General features: G+C 47.4%; 1 protein-coding gene across 8 annotated transcripts in view; it reads right to left on the bottom strand.

Moving 5' to 3' along the window:
• The window catches only part of KCNT1 (potassium sodium-activated channel subfamily T member 1), a 169,996-nt gene that overhangs the window by 35,604 nt on the left and 114,072 nt on the right, over positions 1-20,320 (bottom strand). For all 8 annotated transcript variants that reach the window (XM_078849050.1, XM_078849049.1, XM_073314260.2 and 5 more), the window contains 8 exons: positions 17,649-17,829; positions 16,327-16,491; positions 15,177-15,313; positions 11,435-11,498; positions 7,392-7,500; positions 4,627-4,735; positions 3,773-3,922; positions 3,210-3,448 (listed from right to left, as the gene is read on the bottom strand). In XM_078849050.1, coding sequence (XP_078705176.1) covers positions 3,210-3,448; positions 3,773-3,922; positions 4,627-4,735; positions 7,392-7,500; positions 11,435-11,498; positions 15,177-15,313; positions 16,327-16,491; positions 17,649-17,829 — 1,154 coding nt within the window. The remainder of the gene's footprint in view (positions 1-3,209; positions 3,449-3,772; positions 3,923-4,626; positions 4,736-7,391; positions 7,501-11,434; positions 11,499-15,176; positions 15,314-16,326; positions 16,492-17,648; positions 17,830-20,320) is intronic.

Consider the following 20,320-nt stretch of genomic DNA (forward strand, 5'->3'; position numbering starts at 1 on the left):
TTCTGCTGTCATTTTGTTACATCTAGGAGAGGTCGATCCAGCCAAGCCTTTTTCGTTGGGAATAATTCAACATAGTACTTAGCGGTGAATTTTGCTGGCAAGGTTACAGCTCACAGAGACCAGGGAGGAGGATGAATCATAGCAGATACAGCTGAGCCCGCTCAGGCCATGCGGTTGAAAAGCCAGCAGTGACAGAGCCTCACTGCTTTCCGCAGCAAAGGAATGGAGCTTCGTTACTATAAGCCCTGGAACTAGTCAGTGAAATATGGAGGCACAGCCTAAAACCAGAGGGCTACAGGGGACTACTGAAAAGCTGCTGTCTATCACCCTCTGCAATGACAGCAGAGCAGGAGAGCACCTCGCAGGCCAAGTGCAGGGAGTAGCCAAAACGACTGCAAAAGGAGAGCAGACCTTCCCTTCTGCAGGCTGTGGCTGCTGAGCTCTCTGTGACCGATTCACACAGTACCACAGTGCACTCCTTCTGTCACGCTGCAAATCCTATTTACCGTGCAGAGCAATGACCCAGCTCCAGTAGAAATACGTCCGAGGCAAACTAACCCCCGCCTCAGAACTGTCCTGTGCTGCTGCAACTCCAGTCTCGCCCAGGCATGTTCTCGCACTTCACAAGCGAGGCGGGTTTGGTCGAACCCTCCTGAAAGGGACAGCTCTGGGAAGCCAGCACTCCCACAGACATGAGGCCTGGCCGTCCAACCTGGCAGATCCTGGGGCCTCATGAGACAGGGGATAGAGGCAGAAGTAATGGACAACTCCCACCAGGAATGGCTTCCGCTCCTTGCTAGACCAGCAGGAGCGGAAGGAGGCTTCCGCTCCTTGCTAGACCAGCAGGAGCCAGGCTGCCAGTGGAGGCGTCTCTCATGGCCGTAGAGTAGCAGAGTCTGCTGGTCGCAGCATTAACTCCCAGTGGATGCGTCCCAGGGGCAGCTGGCCGCAATGCCTTCTAGAGAAGCTGGTCCCTGGATCCACCCTTCCTAATTCCCACTGTGCACCCACAAAGGGATCTTTGTAGAGCACGAGGAGCTGCTGCAGAGGGGACAACATGGCCCTAAGTATCCCCTGCATACCTGGGCAGCTTCCCAGATTTCTGTCTCTCCAGTGTGTGGAAGAGAGAGCCCCATGCATCAAAACCTCTACCCAAGCCTTGCAGCTTTTCCCAGCACTCAGTTCGGCTATGAAATAGCTGTGAGCCAGGGCGAGAGCAGGGGCCAGCTGCATGACCAACATAAAACACTTTAATAACCTGCTTATGGCATTTCACTGCTAAGAGCAATTTTAAAACAAACGATCATTCACTAGGGGAAACAACAGGAAAGCTACATCCTACTGCTCTGTCCCAGTGGCCTCTCTCTACATTCTCTTACTGTAGAAGCGGATGGCAAGACAAGCTTCTCCTAATGATTTCACTTAGCTGTTTGTTGAGTACCACCGACTACTTTTCCCAGCAAGAGCACGTATGATCCTGCGCTGGCAGGGAGATGACACAGGTGCACTTACAGAGCTTTCCCTCCCCAGTACACTATACTGCTTGCTTTTGCCAAAGGTAGGAACATGAATGCTCAAGAAACCACTTCAGGGGTTCACTCTGTCTGGGGACTGAAGCTGAAGACCAGCAATAGCATGTGCAAAAGGATGAGAGAAAAGAGCTCCCTTTTGCTCGACAGCACGTGGTCTGAGCTATTTCAAAAGGGTGGATACACAGACATCTGCTGTGCGAAGGGCCATGTGGGATTCCATCGCTGGCAATATTTTCAACTGTTTTTTTCTCCCTGCCTCTGTTTTCCTTGTAAGAAGCCAACGAGCCGAGTGCTACTGACTTATTCATTTGTCATCTGCACCGCTGCAGAGTACGAGATCCTTCAGTGCAGATTAAAACAAATTTGCCAAAGAGAAATTGGCTCCATTTCTCCAGAGACCAAAAAGGGTGGGGCTGGATTCCCTGCAGAGGGGAAATGGGAGAAAGTTAATTTCCCCTGTGACTCTTCGGCTACTGAACAATAGACAGCAAGGAGGGGGAAGGGAAGTGTCATACAGAAGAGCAGGGAAAGCGGCTATTTCTGCAGCAAAGGGATGTTGGTAATTTGGAAGGTAGAAGGGAAAGGGAGAGAGCGTTCATTAATTACCGTAGGTAACAGAACTGTACAGAGCTTGCTGTTTCCTTGGCAGCCTGGATCATTCCTAAGCCCAGAGCTCCCAGTGAAATCGATGAACGTGTAACTCAGGGCAGCATTTGTTTCTACTATATTTTGAAGTAGTACAATATCCTGGATCTGTCATATTGTTATGACTACTTAGAAGTTAGTAGCAGTTAGCACAACCAGGAAATGCTTAATAGCATGCACTCTTAGCACTTAAAGCTTTTTGCAAAATTAGCTAAGCCCCAAGCTCTCTAAGAGGTAGGTGGTGTTATCCCATTATATAGATGGTGAAACTGCATCTATGCTTGCAAACTCCATAGCCACAATTCTCCATCAGTACAGCTCCCACCCATGATAGCACCAGCGGAAGCAACAGCGTACATATGGATCTGAGCGGGATTAGACAACAGGGTGATACAAATGCACAAGCACAACTGGAGACCTGTCGATCCTGCAGCCTCCTCTGTTGCTCTCAATGGAAGAGCAGTACTGGAGGTGAGAAAGTGTCTTTGCCAGCAAACAGCGTACGTCAGGGAGGTTAAGTGACTTGGCCGAGGCCACACAGCGCATCAGTGGCAGAGGCAGGAGTATAAACCAGGAATCCTGACTCCCCATTCTGTACTCTAACCATTAGACAGAACTCCCTGAAACCACTGAAAGTAGCCTGACTTTCTCCAGCTTTCACAACAGTTCAAATTCAGGTTTGGGTTTGGGTCTTGGGTGAAGTTTCTGGTTTCATCCAACCCAAAGGAGCTGGATCATTTGTGTTCAGCAGAAAAAGGATCGCAAAGCACTCTCGCTTAGTTGTGAAGGTGTTTCACATCCCAGTAGCCATGTGCTCACTACCAGACATCTACCACTCACAAAACTCCTTTGAGCAGGGGGCCTGGTTTGCTACCACAAAAGGAATTACTCACAGTGGACTCAACAGGAGTTAAACAAAAAACGAACGCCCCATGGAGACTAGAGTGAGGTTTGTGGGAGATACTGTCACTGCTCATTCACACAGCCTGTGCTACTTTCCTCTCTTCCATTGGGAGGGCTAGAAGGACTCACCCATACTTGCAATTATGCTGTGAACAGGCAGCCTGGATGGGCCGTCATAGATCCCTCTCCCGGCAAACCCTTTCTTCTTTTGCTTCTCCTCCTGCTTGAATATGAAGGCAGAGTTCTCCTCCTTGGTGATGTTAATGTAGAAGCAGGTGTCAGACGCTGTCATGATGTGCCGTGGCCCAGGGTTCAGCAGGATGCTCTTGTTCTCTTCCCTCCTGATGCCGATCAAGCAGACGCCATACCTAAGGCAGAAGTACAATGTGGACATTCAAGGCCACTCCCTAGAAAAGACTCTGTTTTCTTTTGCAAAGCTACTGCATGGGCCTCAGTGAACGTTTCCCACCAGCATCACTGACCCAGCGCACGGAAAATGGAAGCAAATGTAAACTCTCCTCTCACTTCGCAACTTTTCAAACCAATGTCGGAGGGAACTGGATTAATCCAGTCCCCACTGCCCTGCTATTTACCAAGAGAGTTAAACGACCTCGACCCGTGAGACCGGTACCAAAAGCCCCAAGGGATCCCCACACCAAGGCTTCGAGGTACTGAACCAGGCTGGCGCTCACTTTTTGTGTGCGTGGAAGGCAGCGTAGGTGAAGCTTTTCCCTTCGTATTCCATGAAGAACTTGCTGTCTCCCATGCGGATGTGGTATACTTCGTTGCCTGAGCAGCGCCCATACATCCTTTGCCACTGCTCCGGGGACTCCTGGCCTTCTCTGTAACCAGAGGAACAGAACCCTGCCTGTTAGGGGCTTGTGCTCAGCTCCACCACCATAGTGCGATCTCACTAGGGTTTTCCCCCCATCACCATGGTATTGGGCAACTTCCTGGAAGGCCAGCATGCTTTCCGAGCCCAAACCAAGTGGGGGAGCCTTGTTTAGGTTAAAGTTGGTCTTGTGGGAATTATGGGCCCAGTCCAGATGGGCCCTTCCAAGGATGTGTCAGTGGGGAAGCTGGTGGCCAGGAAGGGAATTGCAGGGGGGAATTGATGAGCCTGCGCCTTCAAAATCCATGCCTAAAGAGTCAGGCTCGGCAGGCCCTCAGCAGCGAGAGGTGGGTGCTGTGTTTGCCACCCCAGACTAAAGTGAAGGGCATCTGAACACCTCTGCCCCCGACCCAACTGCTCCATGTGTCACGCAGATTATTGACAACAGCCTCCCGGAATGACTGAAGACGACCCAAAGTTTGCTCTGCTGTCATCCTGTCTCACAGGACAGTCTCTGGCCCTTTAACACAAGATCATTCGTTCTCTCAAGGCAGATTTAAGTCAATATAGATCCAGATCTAAACTTTGTAGCTCAGACCCAATCTCTATTTTTAACCCAATGCAAATGTTAAGACGACAACCCCAGAGTGAAGAATGTGCAAAAATCATTCCCGCAAACAGAAGCCAGTTCATGACTAAAACGGCAGCACTCACTGGCCCCTGGATGTATGAACCAGCAGGGTGATGAGCGTGGAGGTTGCTGGGCAGACGCAGTTCAAAGCCAGCATGGCGTATTTGCACTCTTCCTCGCAGACCACATGATCTGAAAGTAAAGAGACAGTGCAATTGTTTCCCACTGAGCAGCACTTTCATTTTTCCGATTTACACACCTCCTACAACGTGTAATGTCCCAAGGATGATCTTCTAGCTAGCCAGTTGCTATGCATGGGAGGATGGCGGGGGAGGGGGTGCACAGCATGCATGGCTATTTGAGGATGCTGGAGATCATTTGTTTTATGTTCCAGTCCCTGTGAAGTCTGCGCAGATTGATTAAGCACAGAAGGGGCCACAGGGAAAAACATCTTGTTTCCAGTATGTACCATAGATGTTTTCAACTAATCAAAAACCCATCCTTGACGACACATGGGGAGCAATGAAAACGAGAATAAATGCAGGGAGGAAAGACAGATTCACAGAATGGAAACCTGACAAGTAAACAGAACCCAATCCAGACACTGCCCACCCCCAAAGGCAGAGTAAGGGGAGAGGGATGAATTTCAAACCCCAGGGTCTGGTCCATATTCATTCTATGAAGGACGAGGTAGCACACTGACAGCCTGATGAGCTGTACTCAATCTCAAGTGTTCTCTTTCAAGAAAAAAAATGGATCATTGTCCAAAAAAATAATAATCTGGTAACATACTTGAATTTAGGCCCAATCCTGCCACTGATCCCACATGGTCATTTGAGGGCAGAGAGATGGCAGAATTCACAGTCCAAATTATGCAAGTTTATCATGGGGATAAACAAACGCTCAGAAAAGAAGAAAAGCTCTCTCACTTCATTGTAATTTCCCTGATCACAGATTCTAAACTGTTCTGTACTTTACAACACTGTCGAACCTACAATCCCATTTTGGGACATTCCCCAGGAAAACACTTAAAAGACAAGGACCATACCTAAAAATACAAACACGACATTTTTAAAAGGTTTTCAGAAACTTTTGGCAAGGTTTAAAAGTTTGGTTGTATTTTGAATTGGTAGATATGTATCTGCCCTTCCTCATAATGGTCCGGGGGACTATTCTGCCAGTGACTTAAATCCTTGACTCACATTAGCATTACTAGATGTAGGAACATAAGAACTGTCATAGTGGGTCAGACCAAAGGTCCTTCTAGCATGGTATCCGGTCTCCAACAATGGCGAGTACCAGAGCTTCAGGAGGTGTGTACAGAACAGGGCAGTTGGAGTGATCCACCCTGTCTTCTGCCAGCTTCTGACAGTCAAAAGGTTTAAGGTCACCAGAAACATGGGGTTGCATCCCTGGACATCTTGGCTAATAGCCATTGATGGACCTGACCATCTCTAGTTATTTTCTTTTAACCCAGTTATATTTTTGGCCATTGCACCATCCCATGGCAATGAGTTCTACGGGTTAATTGTGCATTTATGTGAAAAAGTACTTCCTTTTGTTTTTATTAAACTCACTGCCTATTAATTTCATCTGTTTTTCTTTTGTGGGAATGGGTAAATAACACTTCTTTATTCACTTTCCCCACACCATTCATGGTTTTATAGACCTCTAGCATATGCCGCCTTAAGCGTCTCCTTTCTAATCTGAACAGTTTAATCTTTCCAGTCTCTTTTTGTACAGAAGTTGTTCCATCCCCTTGATCATCTTTGTTGCCCTTCTTTGAACTTCTTCCAGTTCCATGATGTCCTTTTTGAGATGGAGCAACCAGAACTGGACCCAGCAATGAAGATGAGGGCACACCATGAATTTATATAGCGGCATTATGATATTCTCCATCTTATTTTCTATCCCTTTCCTAACAGCTCCTAACTTTCTGTTTGCCTTATCAGTGTTGACTGGCATTTGCCAGTTTGCTGCCCAGTCACCCAGTTCTGGGAGAGCCCTCTCTTCACAGTCAGCTTTGGACTTAATTACCATGAATAATTTTGTAACATCTACAAACTTTGCCTCTTCACTGTTCACCACATTTTCCAATTCATTAATGAATATGTTGAATAGGACTGGTTCAAGTACAGATCCTTGGGGGACTCCCTTGCTTAGCTCTCTACATTATAACACCTGACCATTTATTCCTACCCTTTGTTTCCTTTCTTTTAACCAGTTGCTGATTCATCAGAGGACTTTCCCTCTTCTCCCACGACTAATTAGTTTCCTTAAGAGCCTTTGGTAAGGGACTTTGTCTAAGGCCTTCTAAAAATCCAAGTACATTATATCGATTGGATCACTCTCATCTTCATGCTTGTTGATGCCTTCAAAAGAATTCTAATAAAACGGTGAGGTATGATTTCTCTTTATAAAAGCCACATTGCTTCTTCCAACAAATTCTGTTTATCTACGTGTCTGATAGTTCTGTCCCTGACTATAGTTTCTACCAATTTGCCCAGTCCCTAAGTTAGGCTTTCCAGATCACCTCCAGAGCTCTTTTTTATTAAATTTAATTCCTGTGCTGTAACAGGTAGAGGATGGATATCCTAAAATAGCTGCTAGAAGGACCAAGAAACTAGAGTAGATCAGGGCAGTGGTGACACCAGCAGTGAGAGGTTCAGACTGGTGGCTGGAAGAAACACTGGAACCCATTGGTGGTGAGTAGCAACGAATATTTGGGAACATCTGTAGATTGGTGGCTGTGTTCAGCAATAAGTCTCCCCTCGGGGTTCCTGGTGTGAGTAAGGCAGGCGGATCTGGCCTTCCGGGGGAAGCCCATATCTGCTCACACCAAACTCACCCGCAAACTTGACATGAAACTTGTTTTCAGGCTTTAGAATCTGAACGTAGAGGGGGCAGTTGGGCGCAAAATCCTTCACAGCCCAGGCTCTCAGGATGGTCTGATGGTCCTGATGAAAGAGAAAGGCAAGAGCAACGCTATAAGCATCTCTCTGGCAGCTGGGTAGGTTCCAGCACCTCCATGTTTTGGGCTTAATTCACAAGCAATAGTGCCTTGTGATCACAGAGAAACAAGCATGGGCAGGTTCACTGCAAACACCCAACCCTCCCAAGCTGCCCCTCCAGAACAAATGTGGAGTCTGGAAGTGAAACAGGAAAAACAGGAGTTCAGTCTAGGATTTGCACATTTCCTGCAGGGTCCTTTGAATAGCCCAGCCTTAACCTCCTGATATCCCAGATCAGTAACTGATTTGCTATATACACAGAATCTGACAAAGACCATACACACCAGGTACATGTTGGAATCTGAGTCATCCCAATACCAGCACGGAGGGTTACACACCTGCCCACCTCCCCAGGGATCTGATGAGAAGATATGCCTGAAATCTTGGTAAATAATTCAATATGAACATGCATCCAATGAAGTGAGCTGTAGCTCACGAAAGCTCATGCTCAAATAAATTTGTTTGTCTCTAAGGTGCCACAAGTACTCCTTTTCTTTTTGTGGATACAGACTAACACGGCTGCTACTCTGAAACCTGTCCCCACCCCACGTGAGGAGTGCCACCCTATGCTTAACTTGTTCTGTGGCCACTAGTCAAGGGCGGGTTCCTCCCTGGCTAAAGAAACAGACCTAGAAGGGGTCCTAAAGAGACCCTGACTTTCACACTGCGGGTCACTTCCTCCCACATCAACCTGGTGTGTCCTTCCCCAGGCACCTCTGTTCATTCTCCAACCAGAGGGCAGCAGGCAGACCATGCCTCTCATTTAGCTGGTTCCAGTGACGTATTCAAACCGTATCGTCATTTCCCTCCAGAGTTTGTTAGACGATGCGCTTAAATTCAAGTGATTGAACCCCAGACCTCTTGATCTTAACACACAAGCTTCTACTGCCATCTCTGTTAGCAGCCTTCTCATCAATCTCTGTGTTACCAATTTGTTATTGCAACGGTTTTAGTAAGGTTTGAATTGATTCAGTAATTAAAGAGTACATTTCCATGAAAAATCCACACCCCTGAGAGACGTAGCAATAGTGACCTAACCTTTGGATTACATAGCACTAGGGGCCTCTCAGGGAGGTGGATTACCTACGCCAACAGGAGACCCCTCCAGGCAGTGTAGTCAGTGTCTACACAGAAGCGCTACAGCGGCACAGTTACAGAGGTGCAGCTGTAGTGTTTGAAGTGTAGACATAACCTGACAGGAATCGGATCAGCGCAGAGTTTCACAGAGGAAGTAAAGAGTCACTTGACCAGTCAAACACACCAAACTGCCCAAAGGAAACATGATGCACTTTACGTTTCATTTTAAAAACATACAGAAGAGCAGGCTAGGCAGGGACTGTCTAGAGTCACCTGAGTGTGTCTACAACATGGGAGAGGGGACCACTGTTCCCTCTAAACTGTGCACGCACACACAGATCCTAAACCCCATGCACATGGCGAAACACCACACACACAAAAATTTGCGCAGAAGAAATTTTTTGCGCACACGGCCTGGCAAAAATTAGAGGGAACATTGGAGGGGAGTCACCTGACTCCACAGACAGATGTTCAGGCTATTCCCTGAACCATGGGGAGTGGTTACCCTACGCCTGTTCTCTGTAACGTTACATCTACACTGCAATAACACCCCCCCACACACACACACACACACAACACTGGGTCTTGGAGCCTGGATCAGCTGACTCAGGCTCGTGGAGCTGAGGCTGCAGGGCAAAAAGTAGCAGTGTAGATGTTTGGGCTTGGCCTGGAAGCCTGGAAGGGGTTGGGTCTCTGAGCTCAAGCCCAAATGTCTGCACTGCAATTTTCAGCCCCAGCCAGAGTCAGCTGATCCATGCCAGCTGTGCCATGGGTCTTTTATTGAAATGTAGACGTACCTGACCTGAAATCTCCCAGCTCCCTGTTACAAAGGTGCCATGCAGGCCTAGGCACAGGGTAGCAAGGACCTTGGCACAATGATGTTGATTAGAGATGAAATTTCAGCCTTCAGAGGCTCTCTCAATGGGGAACTCTAATGCAGAGACTCTGGATCCATTGAGAGCAGCTCCTCATTTCTGAACGATTTCCACTGACGTTTCTGGTGATTCACACAGGGCCAAACGGTGAAATCTTTATTGTCTCCTTACTCAGGAGTTAGCCTGGCAGGAGAACGCCTTGGGGACCTGGCCCATTGGCAGGTTTTTTCAAGCTCACGTGTTCTCTCTCATGGCCCTCTTCCCCTTCCCTGTGGCCGTGGCAAAGTCACAGTCCTGACCTGATGGCAGCCCACACACTTGCATGGTAACCGTGACTGTAAACTGGTCTGTGACCTCACTGTAAATCCCAGCTAACGCATCTCTCTTGCCCCATGGGAACATAAAGCCAACAAGAGTTCACTACTCGACAGGGACGTTCTGCTCTTCCCACCAGGGGCTACAGCCCATTCAGGCCAATAGTGGGAGCAAAGGTTCAGTCCAGAAAAAAACAAGACAGAGGAGAAACATGTCCTGGAACCAAACAGAACAGTCTGCAACTGAAAAGCTGGTGTAGCTGCAGCTAGCCACACGCGGTCTCCCCAGGCCTGTCTGGAGAAACTGGCCGCACTGCGGCTTTGTTCCAGTTTTATGCATCTCAGTAAATATGCACCAGCCGATGAGACACTCTGACACACAGAGACCATCACGAAAACAGCAAGACCAGCAAATAGGAACATGGGAATCTTTTCAGCAATACGGACACAGCCCCTTGGCACATGCATTAACATGGAAAAACACCGTGGGTGCAGAATGCCACCATATTTTAATGCAGTGGTTCTCGTCCTTTGCCATACTAGGACCCCCTTTGCATACCAGCATTCCCCCACCCCCAAGGACTATCCGTTCCATCCAGCCAGGACCTCTCTCTTATTTAGCACTCGGGGGAGAGCTGAGTGAGTTGTGACCTCCTGATAGCTGTTTATGGCCCATCCCCGCAGGTCGTGATCCCTGGGTTGAGAACCTCTGTTTCAATGCACCCCGCTTTAGATGTGGGTCTGACTCATTCTGGTGGCAGGCATTTGGGTATGGAGTCAGCCCCTGTGGTCAGCCCCTCTGGTCGCACAACTAAATTGGCCCCCAACCTCTCAGATTGCTCTTCCCAACCTCAGTGTCTTGTGTTGTTGTATCATGATCTCTTTGCCACCTGGCCCTTCTTGTGGAAAATCCCACCAGCTGTGATCTAACTTTCCACCTAGTCTCCTTCCCACAGCTTTATCTGGGCACGGTAAGAGACCCCACACTTCAGAACATGCATTTCATGATCACCGTCAGATACCTCAGTTCCTAATTCCAATTTCTTTAGGCCTCTCTTCTTGGGTATTTTTTCCGCTGCATGCAGGGTGGGGATGTTTCTAGCTCACACAGTTCAAGGTGATCCCCAAAGCCCCAGCTCTGCCAATCCCAGCTTATGCACCATGAACACAAATGACAAAAGCATCACAAGGCAGCAAAATGTCACCATGGCCTGCCTGGCTGGGGAGCGGTAGACAGCCTGTCGCTAAATGCGCCTGTTGTTTTTGACACTTAGGAGAGAAACATTGGCATTACCATACTGGCTCACACTAGGACTCCCTCCAGTCCAGTATCTCTGTCTTCAAGAGCAGATGCTTCAGAGGAAAGAACAAGAATCCCTGCCCTAGGAAGTGATGGGATAACTTGCCCCAGGCAATGTAAATTAGTATTAGCATTGTAAGTTTGTTAGCACCTATAACCAGAGGTCCAGAGATCAAAACCAGACTCTGCTAACTGCCACCTCCTTTCGGAGGGAGGGTCTTTGGCATGGGTTATGCAGGAGGCCAGACTAGATTATAATGGTCCCCTCTGGCTTTAACAGCTATGAATTGCCAATAAGCCCAGCCCTGTCTTACCGCGGCCGTGCGGTCCGCCTCGTTTCGACTGCTGAGAATGAAACAGGCCTCTCCGTTATCCATCCTGAAAACACAAAGGGTTCTGTGAATCACGCACAGCCAGGGAGCTTGTTCATCTGACATGCAGTCAGCTAGAGAGTCTCCTGGCCTGGTTTCTGGGTGGTCAGAAAAGATGGCACACGTGGGCACTGCTAACGTTTGCTGGGAATCAGCCCTCCTTCCCATCCCTGTCACATTACAAGAAGGAGCAGAGGTAACCTGCAAGAAGGCCATTTCATGCTGCTGTTAGTAAATATGTAGCAAATTAAATACAATAGACTGGGAACAGCAGGGGTGTTATAAAGGGCCTGATCCCAGTTGTACCAGTCAAACCATGTGCATACTGTTCCCTTGGGGACAGTGACTTGATCATGTCTCTGAGCGTCCTGTGGTTACAGGCTGGTTACGGGCAGGGGGATGCCTCCAGGGGATGCTGGGGTTGGTGTGTGTCTGTCACTAGCCAGCACAGAGACAACACGGTTGGTGGCTTGCATAGCTAGAGGCTTTTGGTTTCAGGGAGCTGAGCTACAGCGGGCAGAAATGAGGCTGTTTCACGTGAAGGGCAGGTAGCGGCGAGGTGCCTCACAGCCCTGAGTACCTCTGGGGAGCATCATGCCACCCCCCACAGAGGGAGCCAAGAGGACTGCGAGCAGATGGCTAGCTCTCTGCACAGGCGGGTGTGAATGCCACAGAAAGCCATCCAGTATTTCTCCACGGTTTTATTTCAGCAGTGGGAGGACCTGGCAAGGCTCAGGTAATTAAACAAGGGAGCTTCTGGCTCTGGCAGGCGGCAGACACGAAACACTTGGTGAGCAGTGGAAAGCGGCTCTAATTGCCATCGTCATATCTCTGCATCTGTCTTGTCTAGTTCGACTGCAAAGTTAACTCAGGTGATCAGCACACGGGTCGGAGCAGCCACGCTGCAGAGCCAGACGCGAGTGTGCCCACTGACTGCATCCACACTGCCACTGCACTCCCTCGTGTGACGCACTAGGACTTCTGGGGCATATCCCAAAGCTCTTAGCTCTGCAGGAAGCTCAGCCGCTCTATGATTCTTTCCCAGTGAATTGTGGGAGAACTTGTCTGGCACATGGGTTGGGGGGAATGTGAGAAGGCACTAGAGGACTATCAGTGCTCAAATGGTTAGCCTGCATTTGCATTGCAAAGAGGGCAGGCTACCGTGGGGTTAGCCTATACCCCACAACAGGCCAGCTAGCCTGAATGCAAAGCACCAGCATACTCAGGGGAGAGAGTTTTGTATGAAGACAGGAGACAGATAAGGGGCTATAGCCAAGTAAAAGCTGGAGTTAACTCTGCAGTGAACACATGCCCTAGGTTTGTATAGTGCCTAGCACAAACAGTGCCGGTTCTCGGCCAGCCCCAGGCACTGTCGTAATAAACACGATTAATAATAAACGTGCACCAGGCAGGGCAGCAGGGATGGGTCATTGCTTCTTAACATTCTGCATTGGAAAGCAACTCTGCACCAGGATCCTACCCGGACTTGTCGGACACAGGTGGTTCCTTGAGTCACCAGAGATGAGAGAGTCCATTGTATGGGGAGAGCCACACAGAGCAGCACTGGGCAAAGGGAAAGGCCTGCCGAATGTATATACAAATCTGCACAATTATACATGCTAGAACTTGCCTGCTTGAACTGCGCTAGGAGCCTCTGGAAATGCATTTCCCAGGGCTTGGCTGAACTGAGGATTTTTGCACCGAAGTAACTTTATCAAAGTGCTGCACCAGAGCAAACCCCCAACAGACGTGTTGCGCAGGTGTAAAAAGTGACTTGCACCTGTGTGGCGTACTCTCGTTTCAGGTGTGTCTACACTAGCGGCTTGCCCCGGTGCAACTCCTCTGGGGCAAAACCCCTTAGTGAGGACAAATCTCCAGTCTCCCTTTGTGGCTCTGTGTGGACTGGGGGTGCGGGCGAGGAATGAACCTCACACTTAAAAGACACACAGGTGCCCCTCCACACACATTTTATCCTGGAAGAGTCCTGGCTGTGATAGTTTCTTGTAAGTGCTCTTCCTCCAGAAATGAGCAATCCACGTGAAATGCACAATATTAAATAGCAAGAAGCTTTACCACATTACTGCACCAAGTTCCCCTGCCCCATGCAGCCCTTACTTGTGTGGGGGCCACATCTCGCTCCAGCTAGCAAATGTTTCCTAATAGTTGGACCAGGGGGCTTGGACTTGCACCTCCTCAACTCCACTTCTGCCCTTACTGCTAACTCAAGTGTGCCCTGGGGCAAGTCACCCGAAAAATAAACACAGAATTAATCTACCTCTCAGGGGCACTGCGAGTCACAATTCATATTTGCAAAGTGCTTTGAGATCCTCAGATCTAGAAGGGCAACTATTATTACCAGTTACTTTACTGGATACAGTTAGAGTTACACAGTTAGTAAAAGCAGGTTCTTTGGGGGGTTTTATTCTCTTTTATTTCTCCAGCTCTTGGGGAGAAGGAGGCATTGGACATCCAGGCTCTTGCATTTCGCAGGAGATGATAAATCTGGGTTTTTGTGGCTCCTGCTGTCAATTTCTAGGACTGGCTGCTGAATCCAGAAATAAGAACAAATTTCAATCCATTATTCTAGGCTCCTTAACAACCAGCTAAGTGTAGAGTTTCTTAAGAGAGTTCTACTGGGGTAGGATTGAATCCAAAAGGAACTAGTAATTGGCAGCCTTTAAAGAATTGTAAAGCCCCAATATTACATTTCCAGTCCACCTCTCAAGGCTTGTTATCCACAAAATGAAGGACACCTAGCTAGAGAGTTCAATTATCTGAAGTCTATTTTTCAGACTTTTGCAGTGATGGCAGAGAAAACTGACATCTGTGGTGCATGAATCTTTCATGACTGTTTAAACTGGGGTCAGACTAACATGCCAGCCTATGAGAGAATGGTGACAGTGATGTTTAAATGTGGGCTTTACTGTTTGCATCAGTTACTGTTATATCTTGAGCAGTCAGTCCTGAAATGGATGGCCTTAATAAGGGCTTGTCTACACTTGAAATGCTTCCGAGGCACAGCTGTGCCATAGTAATGCTTCAGTGTAGACATACCTACACCGACGGGGTCAGGGTGGAGGGCTTGTCCCGTCACCATAGCTAATCCACCTCCCGAGAGATGGTAGCTAGGAAGAGTTCTTCTGGCAACCTAGCACTGTATCCACTGCGGGTTAGGTCAGCTTAACTACGCCGCTCAGTGGTGTAGCTATTTCACACCCCTGAGTGATGTAGTTAAACCAACTTAATTTTCTAGTGTAAACCAGGCCTTAGTAAGCTGCTTTTCTTCATGGGAGCTTTTCACCTTTGTGTCTGGCTGATGTGAATTGTCCAAATTTTTAGGCAATAGCATACAAAATAGCATGCATTTTAACAACGATGGATTGTAGCCACTGCTTGGAGCTTTGCACTGTAATGTCCAGCATTCCTCTTTTAAAAAACTATATAGCTTAGATTGGCTATTGGGGCCTCCCACCAGTGAGAGAAGTTTCCCTGCTGGAGTGTTTTGACTCTTTCATGCTTATCAAGGAAGCTGTATAACAGTGTAATCAATGCTACATTACAGACATGCACAGTTCTTGCTCTGAATAACAGAGAACACATATGCTGGTAGCCATAATAGGAGTCTTGGAGAGCTATTCCCCTCCAGTACCTCTGTTGGTCTTGTTAGGATTGGCTCTATACTCACTTTGCTCTCATGAGATCCTGATCTTTCAATGCAGACCCCTGAAGATATATCACTCGCTGAGACCACAGAGGAATCTGAAGGACCCGCCGAACTTGTATATCCATCTCTGTTGGACAAAGTATCACTACGTAGTAATCCTGAAAGAGAAAAGCTAGTGTTTGCTTGTCAGCCTGACAGTAAGATAAGTAAGCTTGGTAAGATCATTTCACTCACCGATTGAGCACGCAATTCTATACAGGTTTCAGCATTACACTATGAATGGTGTGATATCACTTTGCACCAGCGCTGGGATGTCACAAGCATTTGGAAACACACACAGAGTTTTCCCCAATCATGTTTGCACAATAGCTCTAATGTAAGCACATCTGACAATTGAATTATTAAAAGACTGAACATTTGGCTCAGAAAAGTGGGGCTCTGTGTATTTAGAGAAATTAACAAGACTTAAAAAATGAAATCTATATTGAGCCAAGACTAACAATGACGACAGCGAAATCTTGATTGGTTCTTGAATTAAATGCAAATACAGGGTGCATGTGAGCTACTCTCAATAGTAGTGGGGTGAAAGTTACACCCATTCACTGAAAAACAGTGCTGATTAGACCTGATTATTCCATTAGGAGCTGGGTAAATCATCTGGGGTTCGACAAGCACACATTTTATTTATATAGTATAAGGCATTCAATTCGGTAAACACCTTCCAACATAAAAAACCAACACATTTATATAGGCGTATGCAATGTGCTTGGATACTATAGCAACAAACACTGCAGAAAAACCCGAACTAGCCCCTGTAGAGTGTGTCCACTGTTGTGGCATAGAGGCAGGTATGTACTGCAGGCTGTTGAATCTACCAGGACCACTACAACATATATTTCTTCTGTGATGTTTCCATATACTGATTCAGGCATTCTATATAGTGAATTGAAACCAATTACCAGACCATACTGAGGACTAATCTGGTTGAACTGATGTTTTTTACCTCATATGTGTTCCTGTCACATATCCTTTGCTTCCCTCTTCCATGCGCTAAGTGCCGGGTGGTGCTATCATTACCTTCAGCAACGTCTAGCGGCACCGAGAGCTCAGTAAGGACACTTATTAAACTGCTAACAACGGTTGCCCTGAAATAAGACACCACTGCCTTTACCTGCAGCCGGGGATGGGCGTAGAACTCATTCAGAAAGTCCATCAGGAGGTCAATCTTGAGGGAACTGACACAAAGGACAACGTGTTTCTCCGTCTGTGCTCGGTGGCGGCTGTAATTCCCTCCTGATTTCTGACGTTCCATCCAGAGGTACACAAGCTCCTCAAACTGCAAACAAAGGCAGACAGCTCCTGAGGTGAGACAGACTGTGAGGTGGGCTGAATACATTCAAACATTCAGAACACTTTCATGGTTACAAACTGCACATCCATAGTTATTACGTCCCCTGGTTAGCCACATACACCTGTGCAAGGTTAAGAGAGCTCTGAATAAAGGACAGTTGAGTTTATACATGTACAATGTTGTGTGTAATATACAGGAATGTAATCTGTGTTTAATGCTAGGGTGACGGGCATCATGCAAATGCCTGTAAGAGAGAGAGAATGGAGAAGACACAGATAGGGTAGACAGACTGGACACACACGTGTTAACCTATACACCCTCTTGGAAATGGGTTGCTTCATTTCAAGAAACATTAAATGACAGACATCCTGAGATTTTCTGTAGCGTACATGCCCTGTACAGTGCTAGGCATGCCTGTATTGTCACACATATGGCTACTCAACACACATGGCAAATCACAGTATGTGAACATACAGCACAGCATATACAGAGCATTTCCGATTATGTTGGTGAATCTCTCTTGTGCTGGGGCAATGGTTGAGATTTCTTTTTGCTTATGGCCCTTTGTGACAAAATTCATCCCCACAGCTCTCTCGCATGCCATCTTAGCCATTTCTGGGAGGTACCTGCAAACGGTGACAATGTGTCTTCTAGCTATCCTGCTAGCGTGCGCACACACACTTCTGACTGTTCCATTTAAGGACAGATGGGAAGGAAATTCATGTTGGCTATTCAATCCCAGAAGAAAACCTTTTCTGAGAGCATTTCCCTATTCCCCTCATCTGACACTAAGCAGTGACAGACAGTGAAAACTGCAGACAACAGGCTGTCATTGTCACATTATGCGGTTGGCTGGTGGAGAAGGAGCACTGGCTGGTTTGCTCCCAGACGTGATGCATCGAACGCCACAGCTCAGCCGTTGGTTGACAGTGCCTCAGAGCAGAAACTAAGTTCCCTCCATGCCCTGGGTTGAGAATTCCTCTGTCTCCTCTGGAAATCTCAAATCATGTTCCTGGTCAACTGGTTAGTCAGGTGGAAATCACCCTGCTGCTGGTCCTTCTCACGAGCCATGACATGCCAGCAACACCGGCATTTCTAATGTAGGCTGAGCGCATCTTTTTCTTCACGGCTGTGTCACTTACCTGGAGGGGCAGCACGACGAGGGCAACACAAATCATTATCACCACCAGGAGCTGCGAGGGCCAGATCTTTGGGGTCACATCTCCATAGCCCACGGTGGAGAAGGTGACGATACAGAAGTAGAAGGACTTGAAGAGGGAGAGGTTGTCACCTGCTCTTTCTAAATGCTGGATGCCACAGGTTCTGGAAGGAGGGGGAAAAGGGAGCATGTGTCAATTAGGCTTTCACACGGCACTCCATGAACATCAGGTTCCTGATCCTGCAATGTGTAATGCCCTCCACTCCTACTGGTGCCGTGGGGGAAGAGGGCCCTCTGGTGCTTGCAGGAGAATGCCCTAGAAGAAGCCTTGAACCTACCAGACTCATGGGCAGAATTAATCCCTGGTGTATCACCAGTATGGTCAGTGGGATAAATCTGGCCAGCTTGACAGCACTTCTAGTTTAGAGGTTCGATTTGGCTCAGATAACCCGCCCCCTCAATTAACATGCTCACCAGAACGTTACCCCAAACCCTTGACATCAGGTACCACACTCCAGTAGTGCAATGCCACTTATGTAGGCAGCTTGGAGTCCGAGGCCCTCTGTTTCCGACAGAGTGTTGCCGAAAGGTAAACAGGAAGCTCATTCCATCCTTGATATGACTCAGATGACATTAAGGGCTCTCAATCTCATGACAAACCCTCTGGAACCAAGTAGCTTATCTCCTCAGTAGTCAGTCAGCATCACTTGAGAGGCATGCAGGTTAAAAGTCATCTTGGTGAACAGAAATAATGTAGAAGTGGCCTTGGAATTGAATTCCAGTGCTATCCAACAGGCCAGGAAATACATATAGAGTCACAGAGGGCATGAGCTGCTAAAGGCAAAGTGTACTATGGCTTCTTTTTACGTAAAAAGACCCGTCAGGATGTTTAGACCTATCATACTCATCAGCTTTACTTTGTATCTACTTACAGCTTAACTGGTATGTTACATTCCAGTCCAGATCAGTGGAGATATAAGAAAATGCCAAAAGTCTAATTAGACACTAACTACCTAACAATGGAAAGAGGTCCATGTAGTTCTAAGTGCATGGCGTAAAGGGTTCTGTTAATTAGCAGATGCCTCCATGGCCCATTAGACAAATGGCAATCAAGCAACCATGGTAACCTCCTCCAGATGAATAGCATATTTAGGAAATGCAATGGCCTTAATGTACAAGCCATCGCAGCTGAATTAGTGTCCAACAAATATCTCCCCTTCGAAAATCACCAGTATCTCCCTGGACATGACAGCACTTATTGCCCTGCTCTGAGCCATGTACACTTACATAAGCCAGCCAGGATCCTGGCATGCTCCAATTAACAAGTTTCGGTTAAAATCATGTAATTAGAGACAATCATTGGCTCCTAAAACAGGAATTGATCTGCCTGAGGCTAAATGATCAGGAAGACAAAGCAAAGTAAGGAGACTCTCTGAGTCAGTGGAGCGCATCTGATTCTTTTATCAGCCGACAGCACTTCTGAAGATCAGGCTCTAAAAAAGTTAAAAAAACAACAACCCAAAATGCTACAAAAAGGTGTTCTGAACATTGAGGGTCACTTCCAGCTGGTGTAAAGTGGCATAGCTCCATCAAAGTCAAATGCTGATTTACACCAGATCTGGGCCTTAATCCCATAAAACTAAATACTGACCCCATTGATACCAATGATAAAAGCTCCCCTAGAGCTCAATGGACCCAGGATTTGGCCCTGTATAATTTGTGATGGATGGAGATAAAAAGGCTTGGGAGCTCAGTTTGGTTTGGGTAAACAGCCCTAAACTATGATGCTTTGATCAATATATAGTCCTCTCCAGAACTCTACAGAATCCAACTGGAATCAGACTGGAAAATTCCTGCTGCAGCCATGGGTAGCATCTCCTGCAAGTTTCCAAATCACAGTATAGGGTTTTGGTGCACTCCTCCAATGAAAGCCAATGGGAGCCAGGCAGTTAATCAATCCCAGCACCCACTCAGGGGCATGAGAATTCACCCCTACCCCAAACACTCTATTCTCCGTTGTTCAGGTCAACAGGAAATAGCACCGACAAAGTGCACATGGTAACTTATCAAGTCGGTTTAGTTGACTTTTCCATTAGACCTTTGAGAGCAAGACAGCTTCTGCTATGGAAGCCCCTTCAGCCGTGCTCCCCCTCCCGGTGTCTCTTTGTCCCCAAGAGCACCACGTAGGAGGGACTTTAACCAAGAGGGGGTGAAAACACCATTGAAACACCGTTGCATCCGATGAAGTGAGCTGTAGCTCACGAAAGCTCATGCTCAAATAAATTGGTTAGTCTCTAAGGTGCCACAAGTCCTCCTTTTCTTTTTGCGAATACAGACTAACACGGCTGTTACTCTGAAACCATTGAATCAATGCCACTTTTAGTAAAGAAGCTTCTGTCTCTCCCCCTGCCCCCCACCTCCAACAACAGAAGCAACAGCCAGTTAGCAAATACATGATAGGTTATCTGGACACTGACATCTTTGCCCTCCAGAGGTGAACAATATTTCCTCCCACTGCTTAAAGAGGAAACAAATATTTTTGCATGACGATGAAGAGAAGGGAAAGGAGTCAGAAAAAAAAAATCAATAGATCAACACTTCTGCCTTTGTGTCTGACTGCTAGCAGCACGGCCACATGATGATTCTAACCACCTA

Source organism: Lepidochelys kempii, chromosome 16 (assembly GCF_965140285.1).
Source record: "Lepidochelys kempii isolate rLepKem1 chromosome 16, rLepKem1.hap1, whole genome shotgun sequence".
Taxonomy (NCBI): domain Eukaryota; kingdom Metazoa; phylum Chordata; order Testudines; family Cheloniidae; genus Lepidochelys; species Lepidochelys kempii.